Genomic DNA, 14,744 nt, shown 5'->3' with positions numbered 1-14,744 from the left:
AATAACTTTGGGTGGTTGATTCAATAAAATGAAGTAATATGAATGATAAACAGCCAATATAATTGTTATCACGCATTGGTATTTCCTGACATGAGTCATAGGATGGGATGGTATTTGAAACCATCGAATTACTCAGCTTGGCATGCCAGATATTCTCTGCCAAGAAAGTACTACGCTACATATTATGTAAATATGCTTTCTACAGACGCCAGACAGAGCATACAAAACGGTGTGTTTTTTCTGTTAACTGGATATTCCTATTCCAGACCTTGCTTGAACTTTGAAAACAGAACATTTACTCTGTAGGAAATAAGAGCCAGTTTGGCTGTGTGACTCACCATCCTCTCACCACCTTCACAAAAATTCTGGGAGACAGTTGGAGCTGGGTGGCATCCACCATGTCTCTGAAGACTTCATAAGCCTGGCCGCTAAGCTGGTCATGCTCAAACAACACCATCTAAATCATAGGAACAGGGAAGCCATTTTGTCATTTCAAAACATCAAGAGAAAAAGATGTCATGAGCAGCTCTGACGAAGGCAGAGAGACCGTAAGCTTAATAAACTAAAGTGATACTGGCAAGGTGCACTGTGGGTTTTATTTTCTTGAAGACAGCATAAAGAGAGAAGGAAATGCTCAAACATCACCATGGAAACACCATGTGTCATTTCAAAATATCAACAGAAAGAAGCAAACTTCCATTTATCCGACTACCAAAACGAACTCTTTTAATCAAGACATCAAGAAAAGGAAGTACATTAACTCTCCCTCTCTGAATCTGACTTCGATATTCCATCACATTGTATGACTCATCGGGTGACTCATCATATGACTAAGTTGGTAGAGCTACCATGAGAGTTTGTTAGGATGTTTCATTCCATTCACTTCTAATTCTCATCTTCAAGTATTATATAACATCCCAAAAGGCACCCTATTCCCTTTATAGTGACTACTTTTGACCATAGAGCTCTTGTCAAAAGCAGTGCACTGTATATGGAACAAAGCGTCATTTGGGATGCCACCTTATTACTCTTACATGCAAACCTACAGTTACTGAAACAGCATAAAGAAAATAAAGTACATGTTTAACTGCCTGCCTTCCATCCCCACCCCCTGAGATTCCACAATGCAATGCTTTACCACAGAGTTTAAATGGCTCTTGGCAGTACAGAATAGCTTGTTCTTAAACATATCCAGCTGTAGATCTGTATAGCTCCTTTCTCAAACAACCCCATTTTCCCTTGATGCGAAACCATATGAAACAGATGTCTTCAATAACACAATGGTAGAGTCCCAAATGGCACCCTATTCTGTATAGTCCTATGGGCCCTGGTCAAAAGTAGTGCACTACATAGGGCATAGGGTGCCATTTGGGACAGGGACACACATAATAGCTTCCCTTCCATTCGGTTTCAATGCTAATTCTTTCAATTAGAAATATCTGTTTGAAGCTGTGCCTACCTTTCCTGGTCGCCTATGGAATCCATTCACAGCCTCTCTCTGTAACACCAAAATCACATGAATACTGCAATTATCATGACATTCTAGATGGTTATCTTCAATGTCATAAAATCCAGGTTCTAGATCTGCTTATCAGTGTTTAAGTTAATGCTGTGTACTGTCCACTCTTAGAAAAAAGGTTCCAAAAGGGTTCTTCAGCTGTCCCCATAGTAGAACGGTTTTTGGTTCCAGTACAAAGGGTTCTACATGGAACCCAAAAGTATTCTTTAAAGGGTTCTCCTATGGGGACAGCCAAGAACCCTTTAAGGTTATAGATAGCTTTCTTTTCTGAGACTGTGTACTGCGTACTGTGTACTTGTTTGTGGGTCAGGCCTTTCTGACTCATGGTTTGACTTTGGTTTGTTTTATTGACTATTGTGAGACATGTTTAAGTCAATTAATATAACTGTTTTATACATAATACTTAATGAATATTACACACGTGTAACCCCCCCACCCATCACCTTCTGCCACACACACTTACATGGTCAGTATGAGTCCCTAGTGGGCCAGCCAGAGGGGCCATGGCCTCGAGTAGGGAGAATGGAGGAACCAGAGGAAGACTCGGAGGTCTTCCATCCAGCATTAGGAGTCCAGGCCTGATATTCAAGTCTCCTCTACCACCTCCTTCAAGTGGCTTCATCCCTCCAATAACCTGATATAACCAAACAATAACCATTAAATACCCATCAGATAAGGATCAGTGTGTGAGGCAGTTAGACATGCTTCCCTCCCCGTAAAAACCTACGAAAATACAAAAACAATTACTGAAATAGGATAACATGTTTAAACACAGAACAGAGTGTCTGCGTTGTATGATAATGTTCTTCTCATCAACAGGAAAGCCAAACCCGGACGACGTTGGGCCAATTGTGTGCCGCCCTATGGGACTCCCAAGCACAGCCGGATGTGATGCAGCCTGGATTCAAACCAGAGACTGCAGTGATGCCTCTTGCACTGAGATGCAGAGCCTTAGACTGCTGCGCCACTCGGGATTACACTGCTTGCATTTCACACCATTCAATCAAGATTGATCACACACTCTATAGCTTTCAAACATCTCAATGGCAGTGTTCCCCAAAACACCTACCAGTGCCCGCACATCTCAATGGTCAACTAATCGTTAAGCATTGGATTAGAGTATCAGGTGTGTTGGTACTGGAATAGAACAAATACGTAACATGACTTGGGATTCTCAAAGAGAGGTTTGAGAAACAGTGCCATTGAGATGTTCAAAAGTGCTAGATTCAACATACAGGCATTGGCCAAACAAGCGCTACTCAATAGAATTGAGAGTTGTCGAAAACCTACCTCTGAGTTGAGCGGTTCCTGCCCTGTGCTCAGCTCTAGTTTCCCAGCAGGCTCTCGGAGAGGAAGGTACTTCTCTAAATACTCCGGCAGCTTGATGTCGTTAAAGGACGGGAACGGAGAAGCTGAGTCACTGACCACAGCAGTCTGGGCAGTGGGCCTGTTCCCCAGGTTACGACTTTGGATGGTAGCCTCCCCAGAGGAAGTGGGGGAAGTCTGGGGGACTGGTGGTGGAGGGCTGGGCTGTTTGGCCAATGCCTGTCTGAGCTCCCCAGAGAAAGTGGGGGTAGTCTGGGATGGCTTAGTGACTGGTGAAGGGCTGGGCTGGAGGTGAGGGGCCTCGGTGGGAGACACCTCCCCACCCGGAGTGGTGTCCATCTGGGGTCCATCTCCGGGCCTCTTGCCCCTGGTGGAGGAGCTGTTCAGGCTACTAAGGATACAGCTCCCCTCCAAGCGTGACATATGAGGTTTCACCACCTTCGCCTCCTCTTTCTTCTCCTCCCCCCCGCCCTCTTCCTTCATCTTCTCCTCGCCCTCCTCCATGGTGGTCTTCTCCCTCTCCAAGAGGAGCCTGGAACGGGTGTCGAGGCTCTTGAGTAGGATGCTGCCCCTGTCCCGGTCCGTGATGCTGGCCCTGGCCGGCTTCAGCTCCCCTTTGACCCGGTTCCTCTGGAGCTTAGGCAGAAGACTCTGTGTCGTCTCCACAGAAAACTCCCTCTTCTTCCTCAGGCCGAACTGGAACTCCTCTGGGTCAAAGGTCTTCTCGAAGCGGTCCTCCCGGATGGCGGGCATTGCGAACGGTGGCTTGGGAGGATGGTGGTGGTGGTTCTGCCGCGGTGGCAACGAGAAAGGCACGCCAAGGCGTTTTATGTTCTCGATGAAGTCATCGTCGTCCAGTTCTCCGGACGTGTCCAAGAGGTTGCTCTCGCTGACCGATGAGCTGAGCTTGGGTTCAGCGGGGCGGAGGAGCTTCGGCTTGGGGAAGCGATGGTCCACGTCTAGCCAGCTGGAGGGGGTGTCGCGTTGGAGGGGCAAGCCACTGCCACCGCCCCCCAGTAAGGGGAGCTTATTCAGAGATGGATGTTGGGGAGAGACTGGGCTCTGTTTTTTAGTGGTTTCAGTAGAAGAGAGTATCTTCGGAGCTTTGCCTGGACTGGGGAAAAATTTTGATTTCTCATTGGTTGTCTCGGGTTGTGTTACCGGGCGGAAAACGACATTCACAACCGGTGTAGAATTTGTTACCACAATTCCTTGCTTGTCATCAGCTGTCCTTTCTTGCACAGTAGTAGTATAACTACTAGTAGATGACTTTTGTTCAAGTGCATCCCATTTTCCCTCTGCTAGCTTTCCATTGGGCAACATCACTGTCTTTTCTCTGTCCTCACTCTGTGATTGGCTTGGTAGAGTGTTCCACTCCTTCACATCCTCTGGCTTCTTTACCTCTGGGGCTATGGTCTTTACAGTGGAGTTCTCCTTTCCAACATCCAGCCCTGGCCCCTCACTGCTCTTCGGCTTTGGCCCAGGTAGTTCTTTCTCCCCCTGACCCTTTGTCTTTCCTGGGGCTTTGGTCTCCGAAGGATTCTGAGTAGAATCTACCACTGTAGGTTTTGAGGCCTTGCTTTCTGTTTTTACAGCAGTGGAGTTCTCCTTCCCAACATCCAGCCTTGGCCCCTCACTGCTCTTCGGCTTTGGCCCAGGTAGTTCTTTCTCCCCCTGACCCTTTGTATTTTCTGGGGCTTTGGTCTCCGAAGGATTCTGAGTAGAATCTACCACTGTAGGTTTTGAGGCCTTGCTTTCTGTTTTTACAGCAGTGGAGTTCTCCTTCCCAACATCCAGCCTTGGCCCCTCACTGCTCTTCGGCTTTGGCCCAGGTAGTTCTTTCTCCCCCTGACCCTTTGTATTTTCTGGGGCTTTGGTCTCCGAAGGATTCTGAGTAGAATCTACCACTGTAGGTTTTGAGGCCTTGCTTTCTGCTTTTACAGCAGTGGAGTTCTCCTTCCCAACATCCAGTCTTGGCCCCTCACTGCTCTTCGGCTTTGGCCCAGGTAGTTCTTTCTCCCCCTGACCCTTTGTATTTTCTGGGGCTTTGGTCTCCGAAGGATTCTGAGTAGAATCTACCGCTGTAGGATTTGAGGCCTTGCTTTCTGTTTTTACAGAGGTGTCCTTCTCTACTACTGGCACTGTAGTGCTAGGCATTGAGGGGGTGGGTTCTGGGGTAGGCCTCACTCTGTGTGTCGGTGTGTCGTGGCTAGGTTTATCTGTCTTCACCTCAGATGACATTACAGACTGGGTTTGCTTTGAGACCTTGGTTTGCTGCTTTTCTAATACAGGGTCCTGATGATAAGATTTTGTTTTCTGCTCAGGCACACGTGTAGACGACCCTTCCTTAGGAGGCTCGATTGCACATTTATCACTGTCTTTTCCCATCGCTGTCTCATCAATCTGAGTGACAACACTGGCAGTTTTATCTGACTGAGAAGGCTGTATAGGAGTCAGTGAGGCTGGAGGTTTAATAGGAGCTACAGAGGGTGGGACAGCTTTAGTAGCAGCTATCTCAGGGGTGTCTTGTCTACTGCCTGAAGGCAAATCCTTCTCTGACTTTGTATCTGTATTTTTATCAGGCTGTTTTACCATTTCCACCGCTTTCTTTTCAGGCTGCATTGGTCTGTTGTCGACTTCAGCGTGTGGGACAGGTGAGCCTTGCTCCACACGAGAGGGGTCTTGAACAAGAGTCTGTTTTTTCTTAGGCAAATGTGAAGACAGTGATGTTTCGTTGTTGTCCTTGGAAACATTTTGATTTGTCTTAATGGTAGAGGTCGTCTCAGAGCTTCCCCCCTCTGCCTTCTCTCCCTTGGAACTCTGTGAGGGTAGAATGTCTACACTTTTATTATTGGGCCCCTTTCTTCCACTGATAGGATCAGAGGTAGCCATTTTATTGTCTTTGTTGACGTTTGGAGGTGTGGGTGATTGCGTCTTTTCCTTTAACAGTTTGTTAGAATTTTCTTTTTCATCTGACAATGACTCAATCTGCTTGTCTGAGGGTGCTGGCTTTTTAATGACTACTTTCTGTATGTTTTCTCTAACAGACTCTTTTTTAACATCTGATTTTACGTCTACAGATTGACTATATTGTGGCGATGTAACTGTATTATCGTCCTGCTCAAACGCAGTGGCCATTTTCTTTGCGGTGCCTGCCTCTTCCTGTTTGCTGTTGACCACTTCCTGCTCAGTGTTTGTCACTTCCTGTTTGATGTCACAGCTCAGGTGATTGGCTGACTCCCCTCCTTTGCTTTTCCGTCTCTTTGACCTGGAGTTTTGTCTGCTGTTGGCTTTGGATTGTGGGCTGACCTCATTGATTGAGTCCACCTGAGGTGTCAGCTGGCTTGAGTCTGAGCTACTCCCCCCTTTAACTGAAGTATTTAGGTCAATATTGGTAGGTCTCTTTGGTAGCTCCACTGTTTCAGTAGCCTCTTTGTCCTTTGTTTTGGAGTCTGTCTGATCTGCTTTAGGAACTGGCATGACCGCTACTGGGGTGGTATCTGGCTCCGCTGGTTTCAATGTTATCTCTGCCTTCGGAGTGACACGAGTAGGAGTCTTTTCCCCGCTGGCCAGTTTTCCCTGAATGTCCTGTTTTGTTATCTTTGACACAGCAGAAGCAGGGAAATCTGTAGAATTTTCAGGTATTCCTGCAATAATAGAGGACTTTTGGGGTACCATTGTTTTATCATCCATCTTCTGAGCCTCTACAAAGTTCCTCGCCCGCTCCCGTATCGTTTTTAATTTATCCCGAACAGGGGGGGCCGAGCTGGACCTGGCATCGCCACGTTCCACCGATTTCTCCCGCTGATCTGGCAACCCGAGCTCTCTGTTTACATTTGTTATGAGCTGCTCTGTGACTTTCCTGGTGGGAGAAACATCTGCACTCCTGGGGTAAGTCTTACTGGGACTGGCAACCCCCATCGCTCTCCCCTCGAAAAGGCTGATCCTATCTGCGATCCGCCCAATAGGCTGAGGAGTCTTGGATTCCTCGTCCACTTTCTTTAAATCAGGTGGTCTGTGACTAATGAAAACAAAGAAGCATATTTTCTGTCTCAATATGAACAAAAACCCTGATATTCAATTGATCTAGCTGTCAATACACTACATTTGTTCTATATCACACACAAAATCTATCTCAATGGATTTAGTGTTTTGAAAATACTTTATAAGCTAAGTGGAGATAGTGGTTGAAATGCCAACAAATGTAGGACATATTTTGATGCACTACAAAGATAGTTTTCCCTTTACAGGTAGAATATCATTATTTAACTTCTTTTGCTATAAACAGAAATATTTTTAAGTATTTAAATAACATATCTGATTGCTAAACTGCATAGTCAGGAAGTAGGTTATCCAACAATACAGTAATCTAGTAGTCAGGTAAACACAACTCACCTCTTGGCCACCTTCGGTTCCACCTTGCCCTTTCCCTTAGCTGTATCATGACCCTCCGTGACCTTTTCTGTAGCCATTCCTCCTTTCTCAAAGCTCACGGCTATGTGTTCTTCATCTCCCTCTGGACTCAGTGGCTTCTCTGAGTTCACCATCACTTTCTTCGCAAAGAACTTCACCTCGCTGTGCGACACCTTCATGCTCCGGCGTTTGGACTCGGCGCTCTCCGTGCGCCTCTCCACCAGGCACGGGCTAGTGTTGTCGACCACGTCTACGTCCATGTCCCCTTCCCCGTCCACCACGGCCACCAGGGTGGCGTGTACTGGTGCGTCTAGGTCCCCCTGGGCTTCCTCCCTCTCCTTCCCTCTGCGTATTTTTTGGGGAACTGAAGCATGTTTGTCTTTAGAAGAGGAGGGGGTGGAGTCTCCAGGTTTAGGTGTGTTATATTCTGATGATGTAGGTGAGTTCTCGGCTCCAGGCTGGGGTTTGGTGGGCGTATTCTCCTGAGAACTGGCTCCTCCTCCGTCTCCGGAGGAGTTCTTCCTGGACCGCCTCCTGCCTGAGTTCTTACGGCCCATCGTGTCTGTGTCTCTGTCTGACTCCTCTTCACCAGAGAGCTCAGGGATGGTATGTGAGCTCGTCTGTGTCTCTTTGGGGGACTTCAGTGACACTCCCACCAGGGCACTGTAACTGCTATGACCTTTGATCCCTATAGCAGCTTTGAGACAAATCCTTTTGCGCTCCTCGGTCCTCTCCTTTGTATTTGTGTTCTCTGATGACAAGTCAACACTCTTGGATGATTTTGCTCTGGAAACCCCCTGAATTCTTTTCTTCACCCTGGTGGTGATGATGGAGGGGGGCACTTCCTGCTTTGTGTGGGTGCCCGTTCCGTTCTGGCTCAGGCTCAGGCTCGTCTCCTCCAGGTACACATGCAGCCTCTTGCCTGCCTGGACTTGGGCTCGGGGCAGGGCCTGGGTGTGTTCCTGTCGATCAGAGTCCTCCCAGGCCACTCCCTCTTCAAGGGCAGATGAAAGCACACGTGTCAGATGGCTGGCATTCCTCTTCGGGGCAGGATTCCCGCTCGCTCCACTGCTCCTTCCCCCCTCCTCCTCCGTTTCCTCTCCCTGCGAGGCAATCCACCACTCCTCCTCCCTAGGACCTCCTCCTTCTCCCCACTCGCTGTGGCTGCTGGCTGCAGAGAGGGGGCTGTCCCTGTGGGTAGACGATCTGGCGTCCGCCGCGTTCCACTCCTCAAAAACCCTGGAGAGATGCCGCTGGGCAGGCTGGAAATTCAATCCCTCCTTCTGCTGCTCCTTTTCTCCCCTCACAGGCTCCTCCTGGGCCCCCTCTCCTTCTGGCCTGGGGCTCTGGTCTTCCGTCGGGGACTGAGAGGCATCGTCACTTGGACTCCTGGGGCTCCCTCTTTCTTTCCAGGGGGAGAACCAGCTCCCGATCCGGCCCAAGACACCAGTACTGTGCTCTTCTGGGGTCTGAGACTGTAGTCGTAGAGGCAGACAGAGAACTAATTAGACATGTCTTTACAGTACCAGTACATACTCACTGACTGCCAGTGCCAATACACATGCATACGCTGCACATGCATAAGCATAAGTGGTAACCATTTACTTAAAATCTGCAGGTATAATGCATTATATCTTGTTGTAAGCATGTATGAGCCTTTACAATGCCTTGCTATGAGGCTATGTTTTGTCCCTCTCTACTGTATGTAGGAGATTTTCAAGTGACTCAAATAGGCTGTTATTTTAGTCAGGATGATTATAATAGGATAACAAGACAGTAAAGAGGCTCATTTGTGCCTATAGTCTTACAATGGATTAGAACGTCATTATAATGCATTATACCTACGGGCTTTAAGCAAAGTGTTACTGCTTACAGTGTAGGTACCTACGGGCTTTAAGTAAGTGTTACTGTATACAGTGTAAGTTACGTGTGTACGGCACAGTGAATATTGCAGATAGGCGAAAGGAAGGAAGGGTCAGAGAGTCCAAGGGTTATTTGCTTTGTGAATGTCAGATTTTGTGCAGCTCTCAACGTAATGAAAGCATGCAACAGCAGTACTAATAATACCTTTGTTACAGGAGCTCAACTCACCCAAGAGCCAAGTACCATATCATTCAGAGTCTTTATGCCGCTTGTGAACATGTTTTAGGCTTTAAAACATTTAAACCTATAGACCATAAGACAAAAATATAATATATAATCATCCTAAAATACATACTATTTAGCTCTGTTGCAAATTAACATGCACCTATGCAAATAATTCATATTTTAGAGCATTTCCCCCCCAAAATAAAATTGGGTAACGTGATGTAATTCTAACGGGAACCACTTTATGTCACCAATTTTTTAACACCCTTGCTGCCACTACTCTTCCTCGACTACAATATTTATCTGTCTCATCTAAAAAAATGTACACTACCGTTCAAAAGTTTTAGAAAACCTATTCATTCAAGGTTTTTCTTTATTTTTACTATTTTCTACATTGTAGAATAATAGTGAAAACATCAAAACTATGAAAAACACATATGGAATCATGTAGTAACCAAAAAAGTGTTAAACAAATCAAAATATATTTTATATTTGAGATTCTTCAAAGTAGCCACCCTTTGCCTCGATGACAGCTTTGCACACTCTTGGCATTCTCTCAACCAGCTTCATGAGGTAGTCACCTGGAATGCATTTCAGTTAACAGGTGTGCCTTGTTAAAAGTTCATTTGTGGAATTTCTTTCCTTATTAATAAGTTTGAGACAATCAGTTCTGTCGTGACAAGGTTGGGGTGGTATATAGAATATAGCCCTATCTGGTAAAAGACGAAGTCCATATTATGGAAAGAACAGCTCAAAGTAAGAGAAACGACAGTCCATTATTACTTTAAGACATGAAGGTCAGTCAATTCTCAACATTTCAAGAACTTTAAAAGTTTCTTAAAGTGCAGTCGCAAAAAACATCAAGTTTTATGATGAAACTGGCTCTCATGAGGACCGCCACAGGAAAGGAAGACCCAGAGTTACCTTTGCTGCAGAGTTCATTAGAGTTACCAGCCTCGGGAATTGCAGCCCAAATAAATGCTTCATAGTTCAAGTAACAGACACATCCCAATATCAACTGTTCAGAGGAGACTGCGTGAAACAGGCCTTCATGGTCGATTTGCTGCAAAGAAACCACTACTAAAGGACACCAATAAGAAGAAGAGACTTGCTTGGGCCAAGAAACAGGAGCAATGGACATTAGACCGGTGGAAATATGTCCTTTGATCTGTCCTTTGTCCAAATTTGACATTTTTGGCTCCAACCGCCGTGTCTTTGCGAGACGCATAGTAGGTGAATGGATCATCTACACATGTGTGGTTCCCTCCGTGAAGCATGGAGGAGGAGGTTTGATGGTGTGGGGGTGCTTTGCTGGTTACACTGTCAGCGATTTATTTAGAATTCAAGGCACACTTAACCAGCATGGCTACCACAGCATTCTGCAGCGATACACCATCCCATCTGGTTTGCGCTTAGTGGGACTATCATTTGTTTTTCAACAGGACAATGACCCAACACACCTCCAGGCTGTGTAAGGGCTATTTGGACAAGAAGGACAGTGATGGAGTTCTGCATCAAATGACCTGGCCTCCACAATCACCCAACCTCAACCCAATTGAGATGGTTTGGGATGAGTTGGACCGCAGAGTGAAGGAAAAGCAGCCAACAAGTGCTCAGCATATGTGGAAACTCCTTCAAGACAGTTGGAAACGCATTCCACGTGAAGCTCTTTGAGAGAATGCCAAAAATGTGCAAAGCTGTCATCAAGGCAAAGGGTGGCTATTTGAAGAATTTGTTTAACACTGTTTTGGTTACTACATAATTCCATATGTGTTATTTCATAGTTTTGATGTCTTCACTATTATTCTACAATGTAGAAAATAGTAAAAATAAAAACCCTTGAATGAGAAGGTGTTATAAAACTTTTGACCGGTAGTGTAAGTCACTAACAAAACGATTCTGAGTTAAGTTGATCTAATATTTCATAATTTCTAAAAAGTTATATATATATATATATATATATATATCGTATTACATCTATAAATGTTTTATGTATGTACCATTAAGCTTACTGCAAGTTCTACGCCGACGCAAGATTCGGAGTGATGCAATTACATTTTTAGTTACAAAAGGGACGGCTTCTTATAATACGCTCTGGCATTCAACATACTTTTTTACTACCTGAACATTTTCACGCTCATTCCTTCTGCAGCCGTGGGGGCAGTGTGGCTTGGTTCCTTGATTTGATCTATGGGCTATATATAGGCTCTTCATCAAAGTAGCCTATTTTGCATTGATAACTAAATATAATCTCAGCCATTGTTCAAACAACAAGAATCCACCCCAAAAGGTGTTTTGTTTCAAAGTAATAACTAGTGAATACAGGATATTGTGAAATGGTAGAAATTGCTGTAGGCAACTAGCTAGCCATGTGCTTTTTTACTCTGTGACCAAAACACGATGATGTTTTAGCTGATATGGGAATGAATACACAAGCAGCATATAAAACTGCGATAATGTTTTAAGTTCAATCATCGGCAAGTATAAGAATATTTGCTAGGGCATATTTTTGAAATTATAAATCAGATTTTTTCTTGTGTATATGTGGGAAGCTAAAAAGGCTAGCTAGCTTGCTAAGTCTTTAGTCAAGCTAAAGATAGCTGCTACTAGCAAGGGAAGGCATTTCTTCCTTGTTTTCACAAAATGAAAAGACAAAAAAAAACGATGCTATCACCCCCTTGTGAATGGGCTGGCGAGGATACCATGTTACCAAAAGGTGTCCGCTAATCCAACAATCCCACTCCACCTACGTGCATGCACAGAGTTAGATCAACGGAGTAAAGCTTGTAGTAACCTGTAGCGGAGCCTAAATATAAATAATCCACTTGTTTAGAAAGAAAAATAGGAATCCGTTTTGATTAAAGCAGTAACATTTAAGTTGAGGGTTTTGGGGGCAACTGGTCCCCCCTCCAATGGGGCAACTGGCCCCACGGCAATCTAATGCAAGTCTATTCTACCTAAATTAGTATTTTACAAATAATGTCCAAATCATCTACAAGTAACTTAATTGAGTTACACAGTCATTTTTAGACACTTTAGAATGATTTGGACATGATTTGGAGCGATAAAGAAAAGAGAAGCCTTACATCAAAACCTCATCATAGTGAGGATATTAATAGTGAGATGTGCAATGCCATTTTGTTTCAATATTTGATGTATGTTATTCAAAAAATATACCTAGACTTAAGCTTTTAATTATTCAAAAGTATCGAAATAAAATGTATTAAATAGATTTTAACACAGTAATCTTCAGGGGGGGGGGGGGGGTACCCTTGTACTTGGGAAAACTGTCCTTTTCTAAAAACTAAATGTCATTAAATAACCAAAAAAGTGTAAACTGTAGCCACTTACTCCTATTCATAGTTTGCTTGCCTAAGGATGACAATCATCCCCATACCAAAGTTTTACCAAACGTTGTTTTTTTGTCAGCAATTGAACATTGTTCTTAGGGGGGGGCTTGTTACCCCACGTTCCCCTATATATGAAAATTTATTTTTCAATCTAAATATAAGTACATGATAGATATAAGACCTCCAACATTTTCAACTGCTTCCATACCCCAGTAACAGAGAAGTCTAAAGAACAACTTACCTTAAATTAGAGGAAAACTCCAATATTTGAAACCCAAAATGAACAGCTGTCAAGTACAGAATAAGTCAGTCTCACAATATAGTCAGTATGATAATAGTCTTTCTCTCGTTTTCTTTGTAAAAGTATTTTCCATGTCTGACCAACAGAAAAAGCAAGCAGAACAAGAGGAAGACTGTTTGAAAGTGGAATCGAAGGTATGTGTGCAGGCTGAGTTGAAGTTTGATAATTATTTCTGTGCGGAACCGCGCGCATACGCAGCCTGGTGGTAAAATATCCGGCAAAGTTTCCCTCGGGAGATGACGCATTCGATTTGTAGGCTTGCCTGTTTCTTTTTTGAATCGTCTGGTTTCAGTGTGCCACTGTTGGCGGGCTGCTCAAGTCAGTCTTTCCATAAGCAGTTGAGAACTGTAGTTAACCCTTCAAATAACTGTCTGCCTCAGGATAACAAGTAGTTGTTGTTTGTATGTTTGTTTTGTCTATTTGTCAATAGAATGACCATAACCACAAGGCAAGTGAAAAATATTTACACATAGCCTATTTCTTTCCACTTAGTGAAGTTATTTATGCACCTAAATGTCAGCTATTAGGCCTAAAGTGCGATTGTCATTGTCATTATGCAACTTTGCAATATGTGTGTTTTTATCATTGAAATAGCCTAATCATAGGCTAGACATTACCTACCTGTAATTAGAAAATAAAATATGATATAATAACATATAATAGAATATTGGCCTAAATAAACATTTACAGAGCAGACAATTGATATATCACCAATAAATATAACCCAAGTCACACAGATGCATTCCCGAGGCTGTTTATCAAATATTCACATAAAATACAGTGCCCTTTATAAAAGCCTTGGCGCGCCCATAGGTAAACTCATCCTGAAACAGTCGACCAAAATGTTAGTGTGGCATTCCTTTCTTTTTCGCCTCATTTAACACGCCCAGTTCATATGTTAGACAAATCCCAAAGTTCAGCCAAGCCTGCCATACACTAATTATAGTCAAAGAAATACATTAGAGAGAGACGGAGTACTTACCATGATAACGCCTTCGTTATTGAATCCGTTCCAAATCTCCCAGGAATCGGTCAAATGGAACTTGCCGAGGCGACTTTGAGCAAGGACCCGGTTAAAATAACACTCTCACTCGGCCACCGTCACTCTGAGGTGAGGTAACCTATGTCTGCATCACCTTTACTTTTTCCTACAAACTAATACCGTAAACAAATCATTATATGAGTCCAAATGTCCTTGTCAAGAGTTCAGAGGCAATTTTTGAATTAAACCAATAGCGTTGCATTATCCACGTTGTTTGAGTGGCTTTCTGAGAGAAGGGCTGAGGCTGCATCTGGAATCTGCCCAGCCCAGGTAACACACCCCAAGGAGAAAGACTGGTGACAGCAGGTATGGCAGTATGTTATACAACACTTTCAGTCCAACACAAAAGTAAAGCACTCTCAGAGACACAAACACATGACACACACACACACACACACACACACACACACACACACACACACACACACACACACACACACACACACACACACACTGTTGATACCCCCCAACTGCTAAATTATTAATCTATTGCAGTTGAAACCCGCCTCCAACCCTATTAAACATTTAAACACTGTTTTGAATCAACGTTCTTACACCAACACTTGTGGGAAACCGAACATAGACCTATTACATACGCAACAACTCATTGCAAAATACCTGTAGACACACACCAGAAAAGCTGCCTTCTGAGCATATTCTGGTTGAACCCACATTTTTCCCAACCAACAAGGAATAGCCTAGATG

At 44.2% G+C, this 14,744-nt stretch overlaps 1 protein-coding gene across 3 annotated transcripts in view; it reads right to left on the bottom strand.

The window, feature by feature from the left end:
- The window catches only part of LOC139556040 (beta/gamma crystallin domain-containing protein 1-like), a 48,642-nt gene extending 34,337 nt beyond the window's left edge, over positions 1-14,305 (bottom strand). Inside the window, exons 1-7 of one of the 3 annotated variants that reach the window (XM_071369520.1) lie at positions 12,938-13,189; positions 9,350-9,425; positions 7,241-8,733; positions 2,810-6,866; positions 1,983-2,153; positions 1,460-1,498; positions 339-457 (exon numbers count right to left, since the gene is read on the bottom strand). In XM_071369520.1, the coding sequence (XP_071225621.1) occupies positions 339-457; positions 1,460-1,498; positions 1,983-2,153; positions 2,810-6,866; positions 7,241-8,733; positions 9,350-9,400 (5,930 nt within the window). In that variant the 5' untranslated portion in view covers positions 9,401-9,425; positions 12,938-13,189. Of the gene's footprint in view, positions 1-338; positions 458-1,459; positions 1,499-1,982; positions 2,154-2,809; positions 6,867-7,240; positions 8,734-9,349; positions 9,426-12,937; positions 13,190-13,979 lie in introns of those variants that run through there. The other 2 variants (XM_071369521.1, XM_071369522.1) reach the window with 2 other exon arrangements.
- Between the last annotated feature and the right edge of the window lie 439 nt (positions 14,306-14,744).

Source organism: Salvelinus alpinus, chromosome 27, assembly GCF_045679555.1.
Source record: "Salvelinus alpinus chromosome 27, SLU_Salpinus.1, whole genome shotgun sequence".
Classification (NCBI taxonomy): Eukaryota; Metazoa; Chordata; class Actinopteri; order Salmoniformes; family Salmonidae; genus Salvelinus; species Salvelinus alpinus.
This window is presented reverse-complemented; position numbering and strand designations above follow the sequence as displayed.